The 27,372-nt window shown below is 36.2% G+C and overlaps 4 protein-coding genes and 1 pseudogene across 6 annotated transcripts; 1 reads left to right on the forward strand and 4 right to left on the reverse strand.

The window, feature by feature from the left end:
- The first annotated feature begins 189 nt into the window (after positions 1-189).
- LOC120185988 (ubiquitin carboxyl-terminal hydrolase 20-like) lies at positions 190-3,417 on the forward strand. The gene is given in 9 exon segments (XM_039190050.1): positions 190-357; positions 360-700; positions 800-926; positions 1,000-1,110; positions 1,341-1,504; positions 1,635-1,973; positions 2,116-2,238; positions 2,448-2,910; positions 3,000-3,417. Coding segments are annotated over 9 exon segments (2,070 nt in total). The 5' UTR covers positions 190-233; the 3' UTR covers positions 3,278-3,417.
- On the reverse strand, positions 2,684-27,034 carry LOC120185993 (MOB kinase activator-like 1A). Of its 2 annotated transcripts, XM_039190059.1 has the most exons (9): positions 26,945-27,034; positions 26,008-26,056; positions 25,055-25,163; positions 24,678-24,771; positions 24,107-24,240; positions 23,754-23,917; positions 23,535-23,622; positions 6,839-6,843; positions 2,684-2,694 (listed from the first exon to the last, which is right to left on the reverse strand). In XM_039190059.1, exons 1-7 carry the CDS (start codon positions 26,965-26,967, stop codon positions 23,548-23,550), a joined length of 648 nt encoding a protein of 215 aa, XP_039045990.1. In that variant the 5' UTR covers positions 26,968-27,034; the 3' UTR covers positions 2,684-2,694; positions 6,839-6,843; positions 23,535-23,547. The 2 variants fall into 2 exon arrangements, with proteins under 2 accessions (XP_039045990.1, XP_039045989.1); XM_039190058.1 differs by lacking the exons at positions 2,684-2,694; positions 6,839-6,843 and having other exon boundaries at positions 23,324-23,622.
- LOC120185991 (RING-H2 finger protein ATL29-like) lies at positions 8,099-9,226 on the reverse strand. The gene has a single exon (XM_039190056.1). It carries the CDS (start codon positions 8,986-8,988, stop codon positions 8,122-8,124), a length of 867 nt encoding a protein of 288 aa, XP_039045987.1. The 5' UTR covers positions 8,989-9,226; the 3' UTR covers positions 8,099-8,121.
- Positions 9,336-11,669, reverse strand: LOC120185990 (annotated as a pseudogene).
- Positions 13,388-17,142, reverse strand: LOC120185986 (alpha,alpha-trehalose-phosphate synthase [UDP-forming] 5-like). Of its 2 annotated transcripts, XM_039190048.1 has the most exons (4): positions 17,016-17,142; positions 14,369-16,458; positions 14,019-14,292; positions 13,388-13,928 (listed from the first exon to the last, which is right to left on the reverse strand). In XM_039190048.1, exons 2-4 carry the CDS (start codon positions 16,351-16,353, stop codon positions 13,599-13,601), a joined length of 2,589 nt encoding a protein of 862 aa, XP_039045979.1. In that variant the 5' UTR covers positions 16,354-16,458; positions 17,016-17,142; the 3' UTR covers positions 13,388-13,598. The 2 variants fall into 2 exon arrangements, with proteins under 2 accessions (XP_039045979.1, XP_039045980.1); XM_039190049.1 differs by lacking the exon at positions 17,016-17,142 and having other exon boundaries at positions 14,369-16,483.
- Positions 27,035-27,372: the final 338 nt, after the last annotated feature.

A 27,372-nucleotide genomic window follows, 5' to 3' on the forward strand; every position in this document is an offset into this window, starting at 1 on the left:
CAGCTGGCAAAGTATCCAAATCAAAGGCGGCTCAAGTTTCCCTCCATTTTCAAAATCTCACTTTAAATGAGGTTTTGTAAAAGAAAGCCTCTTTTTCAATTTCCCTCCTCCGAGTTCCCTCTTCGATTTTCACATTGTTCCTCTAAGAACAAGATTGAGCTTTCCCGTTTCCGAATTATAAATCTCGTTTCCCAGAAACGCTGTCTTTTTCTCCTCTCAAAACTCATCCAAGCATGCAAATCCAAACGCCTTTTTCTGAAACCCTAATGCCAGCTTATCCATCTCCTTCAGAATCCTCTGTTTCTCAGGAGAATTATGATGGGTTCAGTCGAGTTTCGCCTTTGACGCCCGATTCCTTGTCGGGTCTTCCTCTGTTTACTCAATGTCCGTTGACTCTCTTGGTCCTGAAACCATGGAAACCGCCGGAGCTTCTCCTCATCCGTCGGGTTCTCCTACTGAATCCGAGTCGTCTCAGGGTGTACCCTCGGTGCCTCGTCAATCTAAGGAACCCAACAACTCTTCACAAGAGGAAGAAGACGGCAAGTGGCGTTATAGTGACTATAATTCTCCTTACAACTATGGTCGCAGAGACAACGAATTCAAATCCCCCGGCTCTAGGGTTTCTACATGGGGACACTCGTGGTCAAAGCCCTTGTCTCCCATAGAAGCTTCTAGAACTGAAGATAAACCAACCGGCGTGGTATGCTCCTCTCAATATTTTCTGGTCAATTTGTCTATAAACTTACTTTTAGGTAGGACGATGATTGTATGAATCAATTTTTTGATATTGGTCATGCAGGGTGCTGGGCTGGAAAATTTGGGTAACACATGTTTCATCAATGCTGTCTTGCAATGTTTTACTCACACTGTCCCATTTGTTCTGGGTCTTCGATCATTGAATCATCATCATGAGAAGCCTTGTGATCGTAAGTCTCTTGCTTTAACCTCCGTTTCTTTGTTCCTTTTTGAGGTTTCTCACTGTTTTGTTGGATATGTCAGGTGATAACGAGAGCTTTTGTTTGCTTTGTGCTATTCGTGATCACATTGAGCTTTCCTTGAATTCATCTGGAGGAATTGTATTGCCTTCCAAAATTTTCGACAATTTGAACTGTATCCTTTATTTAGTTACTATTTGCTTGATCGATTTAAAGTTAGGATGACCACTGTATTATGTGCTTATAAGTATGCATTTTTTTCTTCAGTAATTACAATTTGATGAGATTGTCATATTTTCTATCAGTGTGTCCGGAAACGTGTTTTCAAGTACACGTAGCAGACTGAAAATTATGATATAATTTAACTTTGTTCATGATTGTGATTCTTGACTCACAGGGAACAAGATATCTCATCATTTTTCCAGAAATATCAGCAGGAAGATGCTCATGAGTTCCTGCAATGCATGTTAGATAAGCTTGAAAACTGTTGCTCAAAACCAGAGAACGATCTGTCCTCTGTCAATGATTGCCTTGTTAAGAAGGTTTATGGTGGTCGCCTTGTTAGCAGAGTATGAATGATGCAACTTGATAACGTTTAGTTTATATACATATATATACAGAAAGATTTCCTTTTGTTTCACTTTTCAAAGTTGGAATGTTTATAATGTATTGAAATGTCTTTGGTTTTGATGGTTTCAGCTACGTTGTTGCAATTGTGGCCATATATCGTGCACTTATGAGCCCTTCAATGATCTGAGTTTGGAAATTGAAGATGTGGATACCCTTCAATGTGCATTAGAGTCTTTCACCAAAGTGGAGAAGATAGATGATTTAGAGGCAAAGTTTAGGTGTGAGAATTGTAAAGAACAAGTGTCGGTAGAAAAACAATTAATGCTGGATGAGGCTCCCTCAGTTGCAACATTCCATTTGAAGAGATTTAAGACGGAAGGATCTTTTATTGAGAAGATTGACAAGCATGTTGACTTCCCACTGGAGTTGGATCTGCAGCCTTACACTATTGTCAAAGATGGAAACAATGTGAGTATCACCTTTGTTGCTATCATCTACAATATCACCTTTTTTCATTTGTGAGTTTTGGAAAAGATGCAATTTAATGTTTGATTAGTTTGTATTCGGTTCAAAATCATTGAATTTCTAATTTGTTATCCTTTTGCAACAGGAGGAATTGGTATATCAACTGTATGCAGTTGTGAAGCATTCTGGATTCAGACCAACTTCTGGACACTATGTTTGCTACATTCGGTCCTTTCCTGATACATGGCATAAGATGAATGATTCAAGGGTAACGATCGACAAATTTATTTGAGTATAACTTGCATTTTTGTTTTTACCGAGTATGATTACTATAATTGCTAAATTGTTCCAATATTTTCTTGTTGAAAATTTCTTGCTTATGGATAATGATGCGAAGAAGATTTGAATTTCCCTAATGTTTTAAACATTTTTTAATCTGATAAGTTCACTGAAATTGCCATGTTCAATCTTTTGAAGGTTACTCGTGTTGAAGAAGAAGCTGTCCTTTCTCAGGAAGCCTACATTTTGCTATATGCAAAGAAGGGTGTACCTTGGTTTTCGACTGCAATAGAAGTACAGAAGCCCTGTGTAGACCATGGAACCTCTGATTCTTCACCCAAGTCTGTTCTAGATGACATAGATAGTGCTGATTGTGGTGCTAATGAATCTAAAAATGTTGCCGATCAAGCCTTATCTCAGTTCTCTTGTGAAACACATTGTGAAGCTAAGGTTGATGAATCAATTTTTGTCGGTGATGGGATTTCTAGAGTGCCTGCAAATGAATCAGAATTTCGTGTATTGAAGTCCATTGACTCCATGGATGATATTCCTATGACCGATGCTTCTACACCACCACCAAAGTCAACCAATTATTCTGATGAAGCTATAAATGGTGGTAGTTCCCCTTTGATGCCTTCCAAATCTCAGACTGACCTTTCAGGTAAAGGAATGCCCTTACTATTAAGTTCCATGACAGGTTTTTCTTTTCTAGGATAACATGTCATAACTATAGATGGCTTGCATTTACAGGATGTATTCCACGAGTTCATTCGAAAGACGAGAAGCGCGGGGGTGTTTGCAGAAGAGCAACGGTCAACAAGACACCCGAGATGGATCAAGGAAGAATCGAAGCGATGAGATACGCCAAAAGGATGCCTAGTGCACGAGGAGCAAGGTTAATGGCTCTGCTCACTCCAAAACCTGCAGGTAAAGCAAAGAAAAGAATGGGATCATCTCCTTGCAAAAGGGTCAGCCCTCGGACCAAAGGCAACCATAATCTTATGCGTTCGGTTCCCGTCCCACGTTGAACGGTTTGCAAGCCATTATGCTTAAATTTTAATGGTTGATTCTTGGCCATCCCGTAGGGGCTCCTGGTTTAATTTTAGACTTCTGGTCGGGGAAAATGTAAATCCAGGATTTTTTGGTAGTAAATATTATTGATTTGATACAATAAGGCCATATATTTAGCTTCCATAATTCCATGCAAGCCCTTTAAACATTTTGATTTTCTTACGCACATTACTGTTTTTTTTATTATTATTGCTTTCTGTGAGAATTTATAAATTTTTTATTCTTTAGATGTAACCATTTCTAAAGTAAAATGAAGGTTTTTACTTGACCGGCTTCAATTAATATTAGAAAAAGAAAATAATATCAGATTAACCAAAACCTATCGACGATATGTAGGTTTAATGGGATGAAATGTTCGATATTTTTAGGTAAAATTAAGGATTTGAATTTTGGCATTTAGATCTATATTAGTCTATCAATAGATAAAATATTTATGATTAATAAAAAAAAATTAAAAGCTCGTCCCTTAAATAAGATGTTGATTTTGAATCATGTAGAAATAAAAACAACAATCGAATATTAATTTTTAGGCAAAAAGGCATTAGATGTCTCTTTTTGAAAAAAAAATCAATGTGATCATTGTATTATTTTTTCTCTCAATGTAACCTTTTAACTTAGAAAATAAATCCAATGTGACCCTTTGACCAACATTTTTTCTTTATTGACCATTACGGTGTTGATGTGATAGTTTACGGTGTTAATATAGCAGTCCAATGTGATAGATTAATGTGGCAGATGACATAGCAGATTGGCTAGATTGGTAACTCAGACATGGCAGATGGACTGTCACGTCATCATCGTGAACCAATACGCCAATACTGTAACGGTCAACGGCGAAAAATGTTAGTCAAATGATTATATTGGATTTGTTTTATGAGTTTAAGGGTTACACTGAAAAAATAATAATATGAAGACCATATTAATTTTTTTTAAAAGTACATAGACATCTTATCCATTTCAAATGGGATTGGGCCTTTGTGATCCATTGGGGGAAAGAAGTCAAGAACAGAAGCAAAACCCACCCAAAATTTGTGAAATGCCCAATCCCAAAACTCATTCGACAACCCGGGGATGGAAAGCATTCAACTGCTCCAGCTTAGATCATGCATGTCCGGATCATATTAAAAAACATGCCCAGACAACTTACTTTACCTGTTTTTTTTTATCGTATCTCGAGAATCATGCATGGAGTAGAGTATTCATTGTTAAATGAAACACGTAGTGGAAAGCTTCGAGCAGCAACATGCACTGTTGGATTTGATGGGTGAACAGCTGCATTATCTGCTACTTTATTGAGCATCAGTCTGTGATGGAATTTGCTTTTGTATTGATAAATTCCTTTCCTTTTGCCTTTGCCGACTTTCGAGTATGCGATCTCGAAATAATTTACATTTAATTTATGTAAGATGACATTCGAGTATGCGATCTCGAAATAACGATAATTTCAACCCTGTCGTTATTATAGTGCTTATTGACATACATCGAGTGACGTACATAAAAAAAAAGGGGGTGAGAGGAGGTCATGCCCTTCCCATTTTTTGTCTAACTATAATTTAAGTCATACAAATTTAAATATTAAATAAAGTATGTCTGAATTTTAAGTTTAAATAATAGTAGTTACATGATTAAGCTAATAGTTTAAGCATTTGTTTCAAAAGAGATTTAGGCGTGATTTGAAACATAGAATGAAAGAAGAAGCAAAGGCAATTGCCCACCAAATACCAAAATTACACTTCCACCTTCAACAGCCCCCCATTTATATATATACATGATTCAGGGAGTCGAATGGGAATTACACTGTTAAAATCCCATGCACGAGTGAGTCATGACAGACTGAAAATCACATGCAGACAAGGTGATCACTCAAGTCAGTGGACTAACTCAGTAACTCGTTCTAGTTTATAACCTGCCTCTCAAAAGCAATTTGAATATATATAAGATTCCTCCGCCGCAATTCTCATTTACTCCCCTCCACTTCGTTGATCTTCACTCTCGTGTCACTTGCTCTTATTGCTAGCTTTAAACATCGACCAAAACGACGGCGTCGCTCTTATTACCCGCCAAATCCAATTTTCGCTTAAACGCTCAGGTTTCGAGTGGAGAAAAGGAATCACAAGAGATCTCGAACGTCGGAACGCAGGTTCTCTTTCGGTAAGATCGGAAACGCCGCCGGCCTAAACTTCCAACACCGGAGGTATCCTCGGCCGCTGCGGTTGAGAAGCGATAGAAGGAAGAAGGAAAAGAGGTTGCGCTACACGCGCAAGGGCGGCCGCAGTCGGGACAAAGGGAAGCGAGCTTATCTCGGAAGCAACGTTTCGAAGGATGCTTTGCACATTTCCAGACCTCTTCTTCGTCCACGTAAAACGTCATTGCCACTCCGTTGAGAAAGCTTCGTGCTTTTTTTTTCCCTGTGGATTCTGTTTGGTTCCCTCTGGCTTTTATTCTCTTCTCGCAGTTTGTGGTTTTCTTGAGGGGTGAGGATTTTAAAACGGAAAGTTATTTATTTGATTTGGGCGGGTGAATTAACCATGGTTAATAATTTAATGTAGTACTAGTGGTATATTTGGGCACTCTGAACCGAAACGATGCGTTTTGAAACTACATGTGCCTATAAACGAGAGATTTCGATTAAATCAACCCAATTTACATTGACAGACTTAATATATAAGCGATAACTCATTTATCTCTATGATTAAAAGAATCATTTTTGTTGAAGTTAAAATTCGAGTACCAGCGATTATGAGTGGCAACGGGGCGAGGTGGGACGTTTTGCATTACCCAATCCGTCCCCAGTACTTGCGGGTACGATTTTGGAATCCCTATTATATATTTCGGGAATTTTTTTATCCCATACCCATCTTTTACGGATCTCTGCGAATTTCGTTAATCCTCGTCCCAAAAAATAACAAACATTTTTGAAATCAATGCAAAACCTAAAACTTGTAAGATATCAAATTGTCTCAAATTGGTCACTATTTATAATATGAAAGTTTCAAATATTCATCTAACACCCAATATATATGTACAATCTTAATCATTTTCAATCTCAATAAATCAATGTATATTAAATGAAAAATATCTAAATTCAATCTTAGTTCCTTTGAGATGTAACAGTGACAACACTTAATCTCACAATCTTATCATATATAATTTTTATTAAAATATATATTAAGGTATATAAGTAAATGATTATAAATATATTTTTAAAATTTTGAAAAACATAATGAATTCCTACGGATATTTTTGGAGATCCTTACGATTATTCACACGGTATGGTTTGATTATCCCCATGGTTCGGATATAGTAATTCCCATCCCCATCCTTATTTGAGATTCGAAGATAAAACTTACCCTATCCCATTCCTGTGGGTGAAGATTTCAATTATTTCCCATCCGTTCGAATCCCAAAAAATTTCGATTTTCCCCCACCATTGCCATCCCTATATGTGATTGGCTCACACGTAGAAGAAAGTAGAAATAAGGGATGCCTAATTAATTGAGAGTCGATCCATATTTCACATCTCCTTGATTGGGACGATCGTGGTTGGCCGTCCAAGTCATTGGGGCCAGCTCGCCTTATACTAGTCTTTGATCTAATTCCCATGTCCTTTTTTTTCTAAGGGGTGGTTTCGATAATTAAAAATGTGAAAAATCTCACTTATAGAATGTGAAAAATCAGATATTGATATTGATAGATAGTGTAAATAATGTAAATAGTAGAGACTAATTATGGAAAGTTGATCATCTATATTTAATAAGTTGTTAGAGTGGATAATTGTCGTTTGACAATTTTATCCTTCTATCACCCCTATAAAACTACTAGTTCACTCCATAATGAAATACACAATTTTAAGGTTGTTCGTATTTACTTTTCAAAAAAATATCCTGTCGAAGAGAGCAGTACAGATGAGTTCCACTTCCTCACTTTAGGTGTACGAGGCGGCTTGGAAGACTGTGTTAACCTTAGGGACAACGTCCACTTTCGGGATTACACCAATCCGAACGAAATTATGTATAAAGCAGTGACTGTTACCATCAAATGTCTTTGGATGAGACACTGCACCATCAAACCATCTTGGACGAAAGCGCAAGTTCAACCACCACCACCACCACCTCCGGCGGCAAAGACCACCGTCCCAATCAATCTCATTTGAATCCAGCTGTTCCATGTTCCTTTTCAAGTGGTCAATTCTTTATTGCTAAGCAAGCAAGAGTAAGATACCCTCTTTTCTTACGTAAAAATAAACCATTTTTGCATTTTTATTTGATATCAGATATATTTTAGTTTAGCTTAAGTGAGAACTACAAACTTCTTATGAAATCAAGAGATATCTCGATGTTTTTTTTTCCAGAACCGTTGTCGCTTGCGTCCGCGTTGTTGATTAGATCATAACAAACATGTCTAATCTGTTTGCAATTCGCTTCCATGTTCGATGAAGTATAACATGTATCATAGTTTTTGTTTGCGTTATTCGGGACTCGGTCTCATGACCTAATACAAATAGCAAAGCCTGCAACTTCATTCTTCATCTTCCACAACATAGAAAAGCAAAGTTGAAACAATTAAATGGAAGACATTGATTTGAATTTCTATTGGCTATACATGAGTAAACAAAAGAAAAAACACAGCTAACTCAATCAAACATAGACAACCGGTTTCAGCTAAATCTTAATATCGGTTATTCCGGTTCTGGCTAAAAACGATGAGAATTGGGAAAGGTTGTAACATTTCGGTTGCAGTAAGCTCTATTTAAGATGATGTTAAAGATGTGGTTTGTGAGAATAAAAGAAAACCCTATAAACTAAACTTTATCGTCTCCTTGACATGTCTCCAATGTTTCACGAAAACGTTGGTTCTTGTATTCGGAGGGGCTGGCAAAATCGCCGAATGCGATACAGCTTCTTGCGATCTTGTGTCCCCCTACAATTTTTGTTTTGATATGTTCAGGCAATCTCAAAGTATATCTATCCTCCTCTCTAGTCCCAGATATGGAGTGGCCGGTTGAATTCGATCTTGAAAATTTTGGGATCCCATGGGGCTGTTGTCTTGTATTTGAAGAAGTCGGAGCTTCGTCTTCGCCCCCACCAATTGTGTCGCTGTTGTTATCTTCTCTAATGTCGATGCAAACACAATCTTGTAATGGACTTTGATTTGTTCTGATGTCGTGCATGGAATTGCTATGAACAATATATGGAGACTTGTCTAACGACTGACTCGGCTCGTCTAGCTCCCCTCGACAAAACGGACAAGTTTTATGGGACTCGAGCCATAGATCGACACATTCTTTGTGGAAAACATGGCAACAAATCGTCAAAAGTCGAAGCATATCGTCATCGTTGAACTCTCCTAAGCAAATAGCGCATTCTAGACCGTACTTTTCACCACGAAACTCTTTGACAGTTGAATAATAGAATGTAGGGAAAGCTTCAATTAGTTCAGGGTCAAGGCCAGTATTCATATCGGCGCCTGCGGCAACATCGACAGCACCTGGAGGATTCTGCCGCTGACTCCACGTCCTAACAAGGTTTTGCAGGAAGCACCTACATAAGCATACCGTGAGAAAAGCAAAGGCGAACAAAACGAGCAAAACTACTGATATAATTATAGCCAATGGCGGGGCGGTGGTCGATGTGGAAGGTCCTTTGGCATGACTGTAAAACGACGACATTGATTAAACAGGGTGTCGGTGGCCGGAGTGCAGATGGTTCCGGCCGAGTGTTTTTGCATTGATGAGAGACAATGGGATTGATCTCTTTTGTTTGTTGGTTGTGTAGAGGGAAGAGAAAAGCATGTCGACATTGCCAATGTGTATTTGGAGCATGAAAAAAAAATGGAGAGCTTAATTTGGAAAGTTAATTTCTTGGTAAGCATTATATTTTTGGTTTATTGAACGAGTCCTCGGTGAGAAGGATGTGTAGCTAATTTTGGAAACCAATGAAGCTATGCTTCATCGTCACGATATCGGAATCTTAGCCGGTACAAATCCCTTCTCCCGATCTCGATAAACAAATGATAACTCCAACAAATCGGGATAACTTTCTTCCCGGTTTTCATATTAGAAAAAAGGGTATTTGATAACAAGGGCAGAGTCTACAGCCATTGATGGAATATTGATTCATACATAAAAATTCTGCAGCTAAGAAATCCAAATGAGCAAAGAGTAAGGTTTCCCGATGCGATGCATGACCCTACTGTCCTATAAGTCTCTCGCAACTATTCACTATCCCACGGAAAGACTCGTCTTTCCTGAGTTTGTGTTGCTTTATTTTGTCTCTCGGTGCTTAAACGGAGTGAGTTTATTGAATGTCATCGATCCAGTCACCATATATAAGGCTGATTTTATCCGGACCTTTCCATTTCTGAGGAGTTCTTTGTCCTGGCCTTTGGAGTACGATAGATGTCCTCTGCGAGTGATAAACATCGGAAAGTGGAAGAGGGGGAACAGCCGCAGCATCGGGAGGAGCTTTTGAGGGCATTCCTCCTCCCCCTTGCTTTGAGTCGGTAGGTGTAGCACAAGAGAATCCTTTGTTTCTGCATCAGTGAGGCCACCTCTATATCGGTGTAATTCTGCAGTAACAAGACATACATTCGAATTACCCTCACTAGCTGCAAAAGCTAATATCATCTGTATTACTAAGAAACAACAAATACATCATCGGAGCATCGGATTTTAGCTATTTCGAAAGGAAAAACGGCGGTACCGGAGTTACAGGCATATGCATGCGCAGTTTAAGTTCATTGTTCTCGCTTAACAATCATTGCAAACAAAATCGCAGCATACTCGTAGGAATTGAACAATCGAAAACCATAAAAACTTTAAAAACATAAACTATTCAAAAAAAGCAGAATTAAAAATGGTGAAATTGGTTAAACAATCGACCAATGAACCATACCTGCAGCTCCATGAGCAAAATGGCATTTGTTTCCAAATGGACAGTATCCAGTAAGTTCCCACTTATTACATATCCTCGTCTTCCAATTCGTCGGTTTCGTATTCGATCCATTCCCACCACCACCTCCTCCGCCGGCGCTGCCACCGCCGTACCCTCCGGGCCCCAAGCTTATAGCTACGCTCTCCCGATTCTTCGACTGCTCGTCGTGCAAAAAGGTGCAAGTATCACCGTAAGGACACCCTTCCTCCGAGTAAAACTTCTTGCAATGCCTTCCTTTATAGGACCTCTGTGTTTCTCCGGCAGAACTCGAATACACCAAACAAGGGATTTGGAATTCTTCCCTGGGCGGCTCCGAGGTAACCCCTTTCTCTTCTTCGTGAGCAGCCACGATTTCTTGCCAATTAGGCGGCGGGCGGCGTAGCTCCTCCGCGCTGTGAGCGAAGTTACAGTTCGAGATGTAAGGGCAAGTGCCGGCCTTGAACTTGCAACAAAGCTTGGTCTTGAAGAACATTTTGCCTATGGCTCTGGATCTGGAACCGGAATTCAAATCCTGGGAATTTCGAGACTTCTTGCTCGGTGGCTGCTCAGGCAGGGATTCAGGTTGTCTTTGGTCGTAGCTGGAGTATGAAGGCGTGTCGGTGGATGCTTCTTGGCCGTACCAAGCACGGTAATCTTCTTCAGTTGCCCAAACCGAAGGATCACTCGAATTCGGGACCCAATTATCAGGTCCATTTGTCTGAATTACATGAACTACGTTCTCTCTACTGTAATCCATGTAGGATGAAAAGGGGAAATTTGTTGGGAACCCTAAATTAAGTAAGAGCTATGAACCCAGAAGCTAAAATCATATGAAGTGGATAAAATTTTAGGCTAAAGAGTGAGGTTCTAGAGATTTGAGAAATGGGTATTTCAGCACACACCTGAACAAGCTAAATCTGAGCTGAAAATTCCAACCTTTTGAAGGAATACAACAAAAGAAGAAACAAAAAGGTACAACACAACAGATCAAACAAAGATGGAAACAGAAAAAAGGGGAAATTTTAGTTGAAAGATTTGGAGTTAGATCTACAACTTCGAAGTAAAAAAGAAAAATCCGGGAATTTTGAAAACAAGGATACCGAAAGAGGAAATACAGAAGAACAAATTTAGAGATAGATTTAGTTTGAAGAAGAACAAAGAGCGATTTTCTTTTCAGAAATTTTTAAAATTTTCTGGAAGAAGATTGAAAATTTGGTGAACTCGCTCACTCTACAAATTGGGAGACGAGAGAAATAGAGCTGACAGTGCTAAAGAAGCCATGCGTAAACTTGTCGTTTACCATCCATTTCTTCTTTCTCCTGTCTGTAGTTTTTGTCCTGTTCTTAGCCGTCGAATTTATTTTCTCTCTCTCTCTCAGACAGTTGAAGAAAAGTGATTCTTTTTTCTCTGCCAATTTTCGTGGAAAATCTGAAGTGCTTTACTTGCTTTCTACAATGTACACTCGAAACTACTAGTTTAGTTTTTCCTTTTCAAAGCCTTTTATTAGACCTATATTATTGGCCATATCTTAAATAATACTTTTATTATTATTTAAAAAATAACATTTAAACAATTATTTTGAAAATAACATTCTTATATAAATTTATCCATATTACTCATGATTTATAAATTGGAAGGAACGTTCGCTGAATTTAAGCTACCTGCTGAGACGATAGCCATCGTAATGTTCTGTATCAAGAATAGCTCTATTGAAACGGCTAAAAAACTGAGTTTTCAACCGGGACGAGGACTTGGGACAGGGAGATCCTTTATCCCCGTATCTTTTTATTCTTGTTATGGAACGCTTATCTCACATGATTCTTGAAATGGTCCACAATAAATTATGGAAACCCATGAAACTTTCGAGTGGAGGTATTAATATTAGTCCTTTGTTTTTTGCAGATGACCTATTACTATTCGTCGAAGCTTCAGCCAATCAAATGAGGATTATTAAAGATTGCTTAAGGAAGTTTTGTCAAGCATTGGGGCTGGAAGTTAATAGCAAAGAATCGAGCATATTTTTTTCTCCAAATCTAAACAATGACACGACAAGCTACCTTAGCCAAAGCAGCGGCTTCAACAGAACTGGGAATCTGGGTACTTATTTGGGAGTTCTTATCATACATAAAAGGGTGGCTTCTAACACTTACGCGCCTCAAGCGGAAAAGGTTATGAAACGAATGGCTTGATGGAAAAGTAAAGTCTTGTCTTTAGCAGGAAGAAGAAGAATAATTCAATCAATTACAATAGCTCTTCCGGTTCACATCATGCAACCAACCATGCTCCCGATGTCGATACTAAATAAACTCGACAGGCTAAATCGTAACTTTCTTTGGGGAGGAGGAACGGATTACTCTCATAATCATCTTGTGAAATAGGAAACAGTATGCAGAACCAAATTGGATGGTGGACTCGACATTAGGAAGTTTAAGGACATGAACCTTGCTCTTATGACAAAAAACGGCTGGAAAATGAGGACAAATCAGGATTCACTCTGGTGCAGAATTTTCAATCAGAAATATCTCAGAAATTCCAACTTTATGGAAAAGAACCTCACATAAACACATCTTCAACATGGAAGGGAATTTTAAAAACCTGAGAAAGTGATCAAAAGAGGAATCAAACATTTGGGAAATCAGACGAGATTCTGGAAAGACTGATGGGTTGGAAGGTCGAGTCCACGAGTTTCTATTACACTTCAAAGTTCATTCGCCGGAATTTACTCCGGCGAGAGAACGGCCTTTGGCTCTCCGTTGATCTCTTTGCTTTCCCCAACGGATAAACGGAAGCCCAAGGAGACTCAGCCTCACATAAGGCGAGCGTTGTCGGATTCCGATGATGAAGAAGACGAATTGGGTGACAAATTTGGCTCTCTCTTAATACCCAGGTCCAATTATGAATTGCACCCCTGTTTTCTGTAAGTATTTAAAATTAGTCTCTCTGCGTGAGAAGTTAGCTCAATTGTTGATTTATGTTGATGGATCTTTTCGATTATATAGTCAATTGGAACCCTCGACATTCACGTGTTGTATTCTTGACACGACAATATCGTAAAATGTTTGAGATTTTTAACTCGTAATTGATTATATTACGATTTCATGAATATTTTAATTTTTCACTAACATATATTATCTTTGTTTTAGTATATGATGACGCCTTAAATTCAATAACAAATTCACTCAAAAAGAAGAAGAAAACACACATTCGGACAAAACTCTCCGTTTATTCTTCGACACTGCATATAAGCAATAACCAGAAGCCCAATACTTGCCATGCTTTTTCCCACAAAACTCTACTACTTGAGGAATTCAATGTACACTTAATAGTATGAAATCCATGTAGGATGATGATAAAAGATTGAATCTGCTCACTCTTTGTTGATAATCACACCGCGAGAAGCCGGGATGGGAGTGGTTTTTGCGGCGGGTTCGGAAGCATTCGCCAGAGCCTGCAACATTCTCAAAATCTCGCTTCGGTCTTCCACGTAGTATTTTGCCTTGCTAGGTTTCTGCCCGACAGTGCAAGCAAACACCTCGGCAACCGGGGAGAGACAGGGACCGGTCTTCGCGCGCATGATCACCTCGAACATGTCCTCGTCCGACCGGTCATCCCCGATACAAAGAACGAAATCAAGGAGTTTACCTTTTTGTCGCATTGTCGTGAGAATATGTTCGGCAACAAGACCCTTGTTCACACCCTGCAAAATTAGTAACGCAAAGGAATTATGGGTTACGTAAACTCATGCAATAACGTAATACATATGATATGAAGTGGTAACTCTACTAACCTGCGGTTTCACTTCTACGACATGCTGGCCACTCTTAACAGAAACTGGCTCGTTGGCGAGAACGCTTTCGAGGTGATCTAAAAGCTCCTTAGCCTGGCAAAATCCGAAATCGGGATCGGCATAAAGGTAATTCCACACGAGAGAGCTCTCTTTGGTCTCGATGGTAGAACCATCTGTTGTTTCAGTGTATAATTTCATCACCGGCTCGGCAATCTGCTTCCAATCGAAGTCCGACAGCGAGATGCATGTTTCCCAATCTGAATCATGGTTTGGCCTGGGAGAGAATGATGTTAATAAGGAATAGGGTAAGTTAATGACAAACAAGATCGGGAAAAAGAAAAGAAGCAGACCTGATAGAATAACCATGCTCCGCCACGAGTCCGAGCTTTTCACAACAGGAAAACCATTCATTCAGAGTCATTTTATCTTTTCCACTAACAAGGAAAACAACATTCTTGGGGTCTCTACACAGATTGTTCAAGATTCCAACAGCCTCTATATTGGGAGTAGTATTTAACGAACCGGTCGGCATCAAGGTGCCGTCGTAATCCAATAGAATTGCACGGTTCTTGGTCCTCTTGTAAGCCGAAACTATATGCTCAACGGAAAGCTTCCTAAAATTCGGATCCAAAGCTATTACTCGGAATCCTAAACCAAAACCAAAGCCCCAGCACCTCCTCCTCAAATGATCCCCACAAGCCCTCTCGAGATCCTGCAAAAAGCTGCGTGCCCAATATGCCACATCATGTGTACTCACATATCTATAGTGCTTCTCGTGCCGCAGTTGCTTTTCCGCCTCGGAGGCGATTAGTGCAGAATCCATAGCTTCAGCCACAGCATCGATATTCCACGGATTTACTCGAATTGCCCCACTAAGAGATGGCGAGCATCCAATGAATTCAGAAACAACCAGCATGCTCTTTTTTTGTGCCGATGGATGAAGCCCCAGGGTCTCGTCTAGCTTTTCGTTTCCTTGTCGGCATATAATGTACTCGTATGGGATAAGATTCATCCCATCCCTCACTGCTGTAACCAGACAACACTCGGCAATAACATAATAAGCAATTCGCTCGTAAAACTGAAGAGGGTTATCGATCAAAACAACTGGATCATACCCTGGTCTTCCAAACCTGTTATTAATCCTCCTCACCGTGGCGTAAGTTTCAGACCGGACCTCTTCTACATCTCTTCCTCGGCCTCTGGCAGGATTTGCAACTTGAACCAATACAACTTCACCTATATTCTCAGGATGTTGCACGAGCAATTGCTCCATGGCCAAAAGCTTCAGACTGATTCCCTTAAAAATGTCCATGTCATCGACCCCGAGCATAACAGTTCGACCAATGAATTTATCACGCAACTCAATCACTTTAGCTTCAGTCTCAGGAAGATTCAGCACAGACTGGAGCTGTCCAATATGAATGCCCACCGGAAGGATTTTAATGCTCACAGTACGACCATAATATTCAAGCCCTATGTAGCCACGCTTAGATTGATAAGAAAGACCAAGCATTCTACCACAACATGAGAGGAAGTGCCTGGCGTAATCAAAAGTATGAAATCCGATGAGGTCGGAGTTGAGTAGTGCTCTTAGAATTTCAACTCTTACGGGAAGTGTCCTATATATTTCAGACGACGGGAAAGGGCTATGGAGGAAGAATCCGAGCTTCACCCTATTAAATCTCTTCCTCAAAAATGTCGGTAAAACCATCAAATGATAGTCATGAACCCACATATAATCATCATTAGGGTTTATCACTTCCATCACTTTGTCGGCGAAAATCTTGTTCACCGAAAGATAAGCTTGCCAAAGGGAGCGATCGAACCGACCCCCGAGATCCGGTGATAGAGGGAGCATGTAGTGAAATAAAGGCCACAGATATTGCTTACAGAATCCATGGTAGTACTTGGTAAAAAGCTCCGGAGGGATGAATGCAGGTACACATTTGAAAGTTTCAAGCAACGTTTGGGCCACATCATCTTGTTTGTTAGGAGCAATCTCCTCTTTAAGACAACCTACATAGATTACTTCTACATCATCTCCGAGTCCGTCTTTGAGTTGCAAAAGAAGCGAATCTTCGTCCCAGCTAAAGAACCACTCTCCGTCGTCTTCGTTTCGATGTGCTCGAAGTGGGAGCTGATTTCCCACTATAATCATCCGTTCTTGAGAAACAGAAGGAGCGTCAGAGCCAACACTGTGACAGCTCTCATCATCTACCTCAGACAAGAGTCCAGGGACAGTAGCCACCCGAGGAAACCTCTTTCTTTCTCTGCCGAAACTCGGGGAATCACATGAAGAAAGGTCCAAGAGATTCGAATACGACCTCGAAACCATGACAAGACAACAACCGAAGGAACAAACAAACAAGGACCCTTTTTTGCCTCTGGTAATTGCACAACACCGAGTCGATGGACCTTGCTTCAACTAGTTAAAACAAGTCTTCAAATGAAAAAACACAGTAAGAAACACAATCAGAACAAGTAATAGTAAACAAAAATACGAATTCGACCGGTATATCCTTTGATCCACCAAGTGACCATGAGGTGAAATATTCAACAAATATCAGCCAAAGATTCCATTCAAAACATAAATTTATGAATGCCAGAATTGAGATATGATTCTTCTAACATGAATGGACCAAACAAGTTGGGCACTTCCAAAGGGAAAAAAAAGGAATCTCAGTAGTGGCAACTGACATTTATTTGATCTGAACCCCAATAAGAACCAAGAAAACCAGGGTACCTATCAACAAGCTTTTTCATACACCCAAAAGCTAAAATCACCCAAGCTTTTGATCTGCCAGTGACAAGTTCAACTCTACATCTAATAAACCTCAAACCCAGATAATCAATTAACATAAAAGTGTACAAGCAACCCTCTTCATGAATGAAAAGAAAAATGCAATGATAAAAAAAATCAAGTGGGAAGCTAAGCAACAAAGGGTAAGAGATAAAAAACCCATTATTGCAGCTAAGAAGAGTAGAGAAAAAAATTACCTTTAGAAGCTAAAGAGACAGAACAAAAGATTCTCCTGCTGCTGCTGCTTTCTCTTTGTGACTAAAGCAGGAAGCAGCTCAAATAATGGTTCTTTTTGTTTGCTTTTTAGTTGATACAAATTGTCATTTGCTGGGTTTTCTTTTTAATGTATGAACAGTGAGCCACTAAAACAATCAAATGGGGGGTGTCTTTGTAAAGCACATTGATTCCCTTTAGCTGTCTGGGTGATGGGTGATGATGGCGAGTGGAATAAGAAACAGTGAAACCCAACAGCGACAGCAACTTTTGGGTTGAAGTTGATTAAACCATGGTTAATTACAAGTTAAACTGAGATTAAACTACTATAATTATAATTGATTCCACACTAAACTCAAAAACTCCTGACAATGATGACACTGTGTGATATTCCATAGTCAACGCTCACTCGCAGCACGTGTAGACACGGGCCAATCATTCATTTACGAGTATTTGTAAGAAATCAAGTATCGTGGAGAATACAGTAGGTCACTTAATTTGCGAATGAAATAAATTGAGTTAAAATTATCATCTCTCTGTAATATTTGATCTGAATTAGTCATTAATAGATCGGATACCAGTTATTAATTTAAAAAAAACATTTGGATCAAATATTAAGGAATTTGATTCTTCGCGAGTCTTTTGATAAAAATTAATTTAATCTCATTTAAAAATAATATAGGATAAACTACGAGTTTAGTACTTAAATTATAGTTTTTATTCCATTTTAGTATCTAAACTTTTGATATTTTTCAAAATATACATAAAGTTTAATTTTTGTTTCATTTTAATATCCATATTCAGAATTTAATATTAAGTTTTGGGAGGAAAAATGAAAGTTTAGGTACTAAAATGGACCAAAACTGATAATTTTGATATTAAACATGTTAAGTTTTTAAAGGTGAGATACTAAAATAAAATAAAAACTAAACGTTAGGTATGACTTAAAAAAATAAAAGTTTAAATATTAAAACGGATCAAACTGATAATTTAGTATTAAATGTGTTTTTTATCCAAAAAAATATTATATTTTTATTTGATATAAAATTGAAATTCATATAATTATGAGACACATACCATTCTCAAAAGAAAAGGAAAAAAAAAAGTACATCATGCAGGATGCAACAATCTATAAGTGAGCTTAGTACTCAATTACACTTTGTCTGCACTAAAAAAAAACGTTACTAAATCAAAATATTAACACTTGAATAATTGTATTAGCCACTGCAAAAATTATTCCAAAAATAAATTTTTAAAATTTGACGTGTGACATTAATTAAAAAATATTTTAATAATTTAAATAAAAGATGCTATATAAATATTTTAAATACTTTAGTAGAAAAATAACAACTTTACATATTTTGATTAAAAATATATAAATAATTAAATAAAAATATAATATATATTAAATACTTATTTTTTTTAATTAGGTCAATAAACATATTAATCTTTTCAATTCAATCTCTAAGTCCATTATGTTGTTTTCGTTTAATATTATAACTTTAAATTTAGCCAAAGTTAAGAAAAATTTAAGATTTTATGTTGAAGGAATTTATATTAGATTGGTATTGCGTAAGCTAAGATGATTATAAAGTATTATATATTTTAAATGCTCTTAATCATTTGACAGTAGATGATCAATCATCATACTGTAGTCGTTGGTGTTCGAATCCGTAACTCTAAAAATAACAATGATTTCTTAAACAACTGAGGTAAATTAATTATTACATTTATATTAAAATTGTAATGGTATTATAAAATGTCATAGTAAATCATAAAAACTAGCAATAGCGGATTAAATTGCTATTAAATATGAGGTTGGCGCCAGGTATTTTCATTATTGTAGAAAGTTTGATGTTTTTTATTAATGAATAAGGAAAGTGGTAGCAGGCCTATTTATTCTTCTTTTATCGTACATACTACAAAAGCATATAATCAATTAAGAAAATCTGACATTTTATTTATTTATTTATTTTTGTTAGTTTTAATGTTCAGAGTTTGATGTCTTTCATAATTTTATTTTTTTGTATTTTTATCAATAGTAAAATTTAAATAATAATAAGTTAGAGTTGAAAAAATTGACCAAAAAAATCAATAGGAAATAATTTAAGCGGGACATATGAAGTATTTTTTATTCTTGGAACACAAATTCAAATTTTTATTTAATAAATATAAAAAAAAATTATAACTAGACCCAATAACACTATTTAAAATTTTGGTTAGCGAATCCATTAAGTGGCCTTATTAGTGTTGTTCTCCTTTGAGGTCTTCAGTTTGAGTAGTTATATATACAATATATATATATATATATATATTATTAATTAAAAAAGATTATAAACAATCAACAACCAATGGTCTAGTAGGATGCGGCACTAGATTCCTTACTTAAGGTCAATAGTTATGATGTGAACCTAACTAGCCCCGTCATTTTGCATGTACTTCTCATATCCGGACGTTTGTCATGAAGGGTTCTAAGGGAGTTTCTTCATTCTCACTTTATTCTATATCCTTTATGCATTCTATTTGTTCATGTCTTTGCATTCATATCCTATTATATGCTTAGAACATCATGTTATTCATATCGAGTTCGAACTCTGGCGTTTGCAAATGAAGTAAATTAAGTTGAGAGGGTTGTCCTCGCTTTTGTAGTACCGATCTGAATTAGTCGATCAATAGATAGGATACCAATGATTAATTAAAATAGAAGATTATGAACCAGATTGGGAAGAAAGCTATGTTTTGGTGTTGGAACATTTAAAAAAATCATTAAAAGGTGTGTTGGGGGGACAAATGGGGTTTGGGGTTTGAATGATTGGGGCGCGTAAGGTCATGATTCAATGATTGAGGGTTGAATTAATGATATCGAGGGTAAGTGATATCGTCTAAGTAAGGTCTCGAATTTGAGTCATTGTGTATCTAAAAAATTCTATTACAATACTCACTTGTCAAAATTAAATGTACGACACAGACCGATTCAAATTAATCATAGTGAAACATTGTAACATAAAAAAAAATTATTGTGGGTTTGAAATTATTAGACATTTGTGGGGAAAGGAAAGGCCCACACAACTAAATCCCCATTGCAATCATCAATGCCCTCACCCACTCCCTCAAACCTGGTTCGTCCATTTATATTGCAACATAATTATCGCACTCACTCACTCTCACACTATACAATGTATTATACACATCTATACTATTAATTAATAATTAATAGTATATTTCTGTGTAATTACATATTAATCCATCAAGTATTTTATTTCACTTATATCACGACGATGATAAAATATTTTCGAGTATTAAATTGATAGTTAAATTAACATTGTTAATTAATTGGTTGTCAATTAAAAATAATTAATTGACAATTAGTAAATACATAATCGATAATTATTTGTGCAAGATTTGTACTTATCAATCCATGTGTGAAATGATTTTATTAATGATAATAATTCAATTACTTCATGGGTTTTTATTCTATCAAACACAACTTCTTCAGCTTCCTAGGGTAACTAAACACCTACTGTACACCACTCCTCTTCATATTCATTTTGTTGTTTCTAATTACATTTGGCTTTATTGTTTTAACTTTTGTAGTTACTGTATTTAGAAAAAGATTAACACAATTATTATTAGCGGGCGGAAGTCTGCTCATGCCCATGGTCATTAGGAGGCAAAATAAGAGCGATAAGCACATAAGTGAAGCCAACAAGAAACCGATATTAAAGCAGGATGGTATAGATGATAACGAGCATTTTGTTAAATGTCAGCATTCGGTGAATAATGATAATCCGGTACTCAGGCAGATCGTGAAAGAGATTACGTAAAATTTTTCAAGGTGAATGCTCATATATATTAATCACATAAAATTTTGATAAAAGATTACACAACAAAAATTTATGGGTGGACAAAACTATTAAAATATGTAATTATCATAAGAAAATTCGAATGTAACACTTTTATTAATACACAATACAATTGTAATATAACACACTTACACCATTATTTTTTTACTACCTATAAGTTCTCTTGCTCTAACACACTTTTTACACTCTTCACTACTCTAGTAACAATGATAAATCTCATCTCTTATTTATAGATTTTAGTGTTTATTAGATTGTTGATACATGTCAACATTTTAGCCATTAATCTTATAAATGTTGAAATTTTTTATAAGTAATTCTAATGTAATATCAAATATTACAAATATCTATATTATTTTACAATATTTTTAGATATATATTATTTTAGAATGTTCTCAATATATATCTCGTAAATAATAATTTATACATTTATATAGTGACTTTCCAACATTGACATTTTTTAATGATTAAAAGATAAAATCTTTTATTTTAAAATAAATAAATAAATAATTTAGTTAATTTGTATAAATTACTTCTAATTTGATACTATTAATTTTTCTCTATCATTGTCTGCAACCACACGTGATAAAGTTTTTTTGTATTCGTCAGATATCTGATATGACTTGATAATATATACTAGTGCAATCCTTCTATCTTAACTTGAGTTTCTTCTCCAGCTTTCTCATTGGATGAGGCAACAATGTCGACCGTGTAATGGAAACAGAACTAGATGAAGATGCCTTGTACAAAACAAGTTGTCTATAACAAGAAGTTCTGTTGTGAGGCACCTAAAATAAGGTTGATAAATGCGTGACCAATAAAAAAGTAATAGATTAAAAGCGGAGAACAAAATGTTATAAATCAGAACCGAAAAAAGTTATCAGTTGGAGTTAGGGTTGTAAACGAGCCGAGTATGTTTAAATTCAACAGTACCATATCTACAGTCTAACTCAATTTCATAATGGAGAAAACTTCTTGGTTCAAGTTCGGATTTTTAGTCGTCGTGTTGCTTATTTCATCTGGTTAGTCTGTTTGTTTTCTCCTTACCTTTAATCTTCTTTTTCGTCAAACACTCACGGCGTTCGGAGTTCCGATTATATTCGAAGTTAAATCGAGCTGAACCCCGGATTTTTCTTCAGGAACATCAGATTCCTTACATTCGATCAAACAGGTGTTGCTATCTTCTTACTATATTATTAGCATTAACCGTTTGATGAAATTTGAATGCTACAGGCATCTGTGCTTGTTCCAACGCCCAAAACAACCTTGCTAAAAACTGTAGCACCAAATTAATGATCTTTCCCCGTGAGGAGGGGTCTGGGATTTCACTAAATAATTAAATAAATAACATCCCTCCATCGTTGTACTTCATTCGTGTTGTTAGTGATATATGCTGTTGTTGTTCATATTAACTTTTGCTTTAATTTCTCTCGGTTTTACTAAATATTAATCCATCTATTCATTTATCTGGTTATCTATGACTATGAGTTTAAGATAATTAATGACATGTTGGAATTTTCACCAAGAGATGTAACCCATTGTTCGTTACTCTTATAGAACCATCTAGGGATGTAATTGAGCACGGCTCAACTTGTGGCTTGAAATTTGGTGTTAGATTCCATTTTTAAAATTCAGAACTTTTCTTTTATTAAGATAAAATGATTATAAAGTAATATTTGTTTTATATTCTTTAACTATTTGACAATGAACGTTTAATCACCCTGCTAAAGCTACTTGTGCTCGAACATGTGATTTCTAGAACAACAATAATTCATTTATCCACTTAGATAAGTATACCTTTTCAACTTTCAACTCAACAGCAGCCTTGAGGAGGATGATAGTCGCGATAATGAGCACATAAAAAGACAAGAAGGTCATAACTTTTTAAGATCCACTTTTACAATCTTTTTAAGATCGTTGAGTGAAAGAAAATTAAAAGCTGAGATTAACTTTTTGTTTTTTTCCAGTAAATATCTTATCATTTTCTAGCATTATTTTCAACCTTTGATTTTTTCTCATTCAACGATCCTAAAAGACTATAAAACTAAAAAGTTTTACCTTATGTAATTGGATCCTAACTATATATATATATTTTGACTAATTAATATATCAATGGTAGGGGAAAAAACTTAAATGTGTTTAAAATATTAATCTAATATATTAGTAAAAATAAAAAAATTAAAATATTTCAAATCCTTTTTTAAAAATTTTATTTAAAATTATATGATAAAAACGTATAACTTAAACAAGTGATGAATGATGGAACTGAACTAAAATTTTGTATTCTGATGCAGTTGAACTAAAATTATATTTGTATGGATTTTAAAAATATAAAAATTGATTATATCTATAAGATGATAATAAGTTCGCACATGTAAGTAAATTAACAATTATAATTTAGAAGCTTGAAATTATATTATCCAACACTTTGCTCAATTTGAATAATGCAAATTGGCTTCTAGATAATGATTACCATTTTACTTACATGCGTTAACATGTTATTAGTTAGTGTGATATCTCATCTAATACTAAAATTATGAATCAGGTTTACTTGCTGATTTGTTTTCATGTGTTAACATGTTATTAGTTGGGATCATATGGATTTGCAGCTTCTAGACGTGGGATTTTCTCCAAGTCTTAGACTTGGCCTATATATTTAGCTGGGGACTATGATGGAGTCGATGAGATCCTGGAGTGGAGCTAGCTCTTTCTTGTCGATCACCCCGAATTCCTGCAGATGCAAAACCGAAAACCGAATCAAACCGACGACTTTCCGATCAACGATGAGTGTTCCGGCACCCGAGGGCGGGCGAATGTTGCTCACTACCACTTCAAAAAATGGATAAGCAGAAGAAAACTTACAGAAGTGAACAGAATGAAATGCTTGAAGCATGTGTTCAGATGGGCTTCTTCCTTGAGGCTCACGATTTTCTGGAAGTGCGAGTGGTAGATGTGGGCGTATACTCGGAACAGTCTTTTGAATATCGTTTTCACGACCTCCTTGAAGTTGGGAGGAAACGGTACACCTATTGAATTCGAAATATATTCAGTTGAACGAAGGCAAGCATTCAAGCATAGATACAATAGGGAAATTTTGGAAAGAGTATAGATGTTATTCATACATGGATAAACAACTCTCTCTCTCTCTTGATGACAGTATTTCAGACATCACAAAGAATTAAAGAGATTGAGTGCATGGACGATGATGAATTTACCAAGCTTTTGAGGAAATATGGATTCATCATCAAGTTGTGATTCGATCCAGTCCATTAAATATTCAACGTATTTTGGAGCGGAAACCTCGATTGGTTTCTTGATCTGCACACCATCTGCCCATCTATATTCATACCTATAAAGTTTTGTCAGGAAGCAAAATAATCAACTCCAGAAAACCCAAGATATCAACTAATGAAGAATTCTAAAAACAAGTAGACTATTAAGGCTCACTGCAGGTAACTATGGAAGTGTTAAATTGATTGATCAGACAACAAAAAGGCACAAGAACCAAACACGAAAACAAAAAAAAAAGTTAAAACTCACCATCATCCCACACTTATTAAGCAATAATATATTATATATAGACTTCATAATTTGGCAAGATGTATTCCATTCAAAGGAGTCTCGGTTATCCTGATTACTTGGAGCATCCATCAATTGATAGAAATAATTTTGATATCATCAACAGATCCAAACATGACATACAGCATGATCGAAATTATTAAGATATAAGATCTGTAAGATTAATTTGTTGGAAAGGGGAAAAGGAACTGGTTTGATATGTCATACTTAGGGCCTGCAGTCATTGTAGGACAATTCTCAGCAGTACAAAACTCTGTAAGGGTACCATAGAGCAGATTCACCTGATTGAAGAAATCCACGGCTGAAAAAGATCCAACAATTATATATAAGCAACGAGTTTCAAAGAAATCAGGCAAGTGACCTAGAAATGAGAAAGAAAATGCACCGAAACATTCTATAAAAAATCAGCTAATAAATTAGCAGTCAAGGAATTAACCAACTGCATGGCCACACTAAAGTCGAATATTCAGGGATCAATTACACATACAGCTTTAAAAATATATATATATCAGGAATTATTCTGCATGTTTGAATGTGTGTGCAGGGTGTACGAGTATGAAAGAAAGAGAGGGAGCAAGAGATACTGTTGACTGCGAGCCATTCATTTAAATCTTCCCCGGGAGGTAACCTTACTGCTTCCCTTAGATTCCCACTGCCCAGGGTAGAATCAATGTGCTGCTTAAGCTGTGCACCCTGCATTAATGTCGTTACAGTACATGGACGAGAACTGCAAATTCTTCTAAGCCACTAATATAGCAGAATGAAGTCCAGAAAGTACTTAAATAAAAACACAATAAATAATCCAGCGCTGTAGAAATGGGGAGAAACGTCTAAAAGTTTATATGATCATTGTCAAGCTCAATACACAGCAGAACTAACTATGTTTAGAGGTAGATCCCCATTTAGTAAAAACATTATCACATCTAGTACGTGTATACAAGACCCTCAAATATCCATGAGTTGGCACCACAGAAGAGGCTGTAGAACCATCATGCATGTCAGTAGAACATTGAAATCTGTAGTATCTCCACTTTGCCACCGAAATTTTTAAGTAACACATCATAATGTAAATTTGTTTTATGAGTAAGTGACTTTAAAAGCAATGAAATTTATCAATTAGAAATATGAATGGTAAAAGCTATTTTATTCTTTTCCTCTATTGGTATGGTCAAGTGAATTCTTGCTTTACAAATATAAATAACGATTTCCAGAATTAATCGCAACCATTTAATTAGCTAAAATTCCAAGAAGTAAAAAGGTCAGGAAAAGCTATTAAGTTGAGGATTCAGAAGCTTCTCTTCTTACTTGCTTTATTTTGTTTCTGTTTCTGCACACTTTGTAGCATAGTTCTATAGTGCTAAAGTTGCAAATTCAATCATAAAAAATAGGAAACAAATTATTTACCAAGGGGATAAATTGAGCCAAGTAGTCAGTGGTCTCATAAACAATCCAAAGGATTCAAGCACAAAAATAGGGAACAAGCAGAGATGAAAGATTAATTATGTTTTTACTAGAAAAAAGAACAAAAATAACCAACCTTACTTCCCGAGGGTGCATTTTTTTTGGGGCGGAATGTTCTCTGATTTCTGTTTTTAGAGCAATATATTATCAGGAAAATTGTTAACTGAGAAGATACACAAATGGCTAACAGCTATACTGCCAAGACATGGGAGTGGGGGTCAGAAATACACACATCCAACATAGGTAAGTTCAAATTTTCAAAGGTTCTTTTGTTGGTTCAGAGGAATTCAATCTAACAATGGCTGCAAACTGTCTAACAGGCCCAACATGCAATGCGCTTGATAAAATTCAGCTTGCAGATGCAAAGCTCATCAGTTTCAATGATGATCATACAGTTCCAAAGGTCAAAATCAATAGTCTAGGACATGTTCACCTTTTCTACCTTCCTAACGTTGCCATTCCTGAAAACCACCCGGAACGGAATGGCTTCTAATCATAGTTCTAATAAAACAGAACCAACCAATCACAAGAAATCAGAACAAATCATTAAATAAAAACATGAATAAAATTTGAACAGGCACTAAGATTCACATTCATTCATGTATAGCCCAGCCTTCGTTTGATTAACATATATAAAAAAAAAGGCAACAGAATGAATGATCGACGTGATTTTGAGACTCAAAGCTTCGATAATTCATAATAATCAAAAGAGCGGTTAACAATCACGCCATTAAGCCTATCGCTCTAACAAAACAATAAGATCGCAGCTAACGTTAACAGAGACAAACCGCAAACGAATCAGAGAGCAAACTAAGACAACAGATCACATGTTTTCAGAAATTGAATTAAATTCAACAGTGCCGAGAAAGATGAATTGATCGCTGATCTTAAACCAGGAAACAGGCAATATAATTACAACGGATCTCGCATAATCTATCAAAACATGCAGGAAATTAAATAATAATTATTAATATAAAAAAGAGAACAGGAAAAAGGTGGAAATTGCGAATCACCTGCCCAGACCGAAGAGACTCATGGTTACAGAGTTAGAGAGGATTCGGATTTTTTCCTTTCTTCCTCAAAGCTGAAAAGGCTTTTTCTCGTCACCTTCTCTATTTCCTTACTATTTTCTTTAAAAATAGTGTATTTTTACTATTCATGGCGTGATCTCAGCTGTTCATGCCATTTTTATGTCCATATTAAACTAGAGGTATTCATAAATGATCATTAAATTATGTTAAAATAATTTATTTAGTTATTAAAGTTTAAGAAGGTATGAAATAATCACATAATTATTAATGTAATTTAGTGATCATTTATGTATTTTACTCTAAAATAAATAATAATATATATATATATAGATAGATAATTCAATATACTTTCATTCTACAAATAATTTCTAATTTATAGTAATCAAATATATATATATATATATATAATC

Source organism: Hibiscus syriacus, unplaced genomic scaffold (assembly GCF_006381635.1).
Source record: "Hibiscus syriacus cultivar Baekdansim isolate YM2019G1 unplaced genomic scaffold, ASM638163v2 tig00113156_pilon, whole genome shotgun sequence".
NCBI classification, from domain to species: domain Eukaryota; kingdom Viridiplantae; phylum Streptophyta; class Magnoliopsida; order Malvales; family Malvaceae; genus Hibiscus; species Hibiscus syriacus.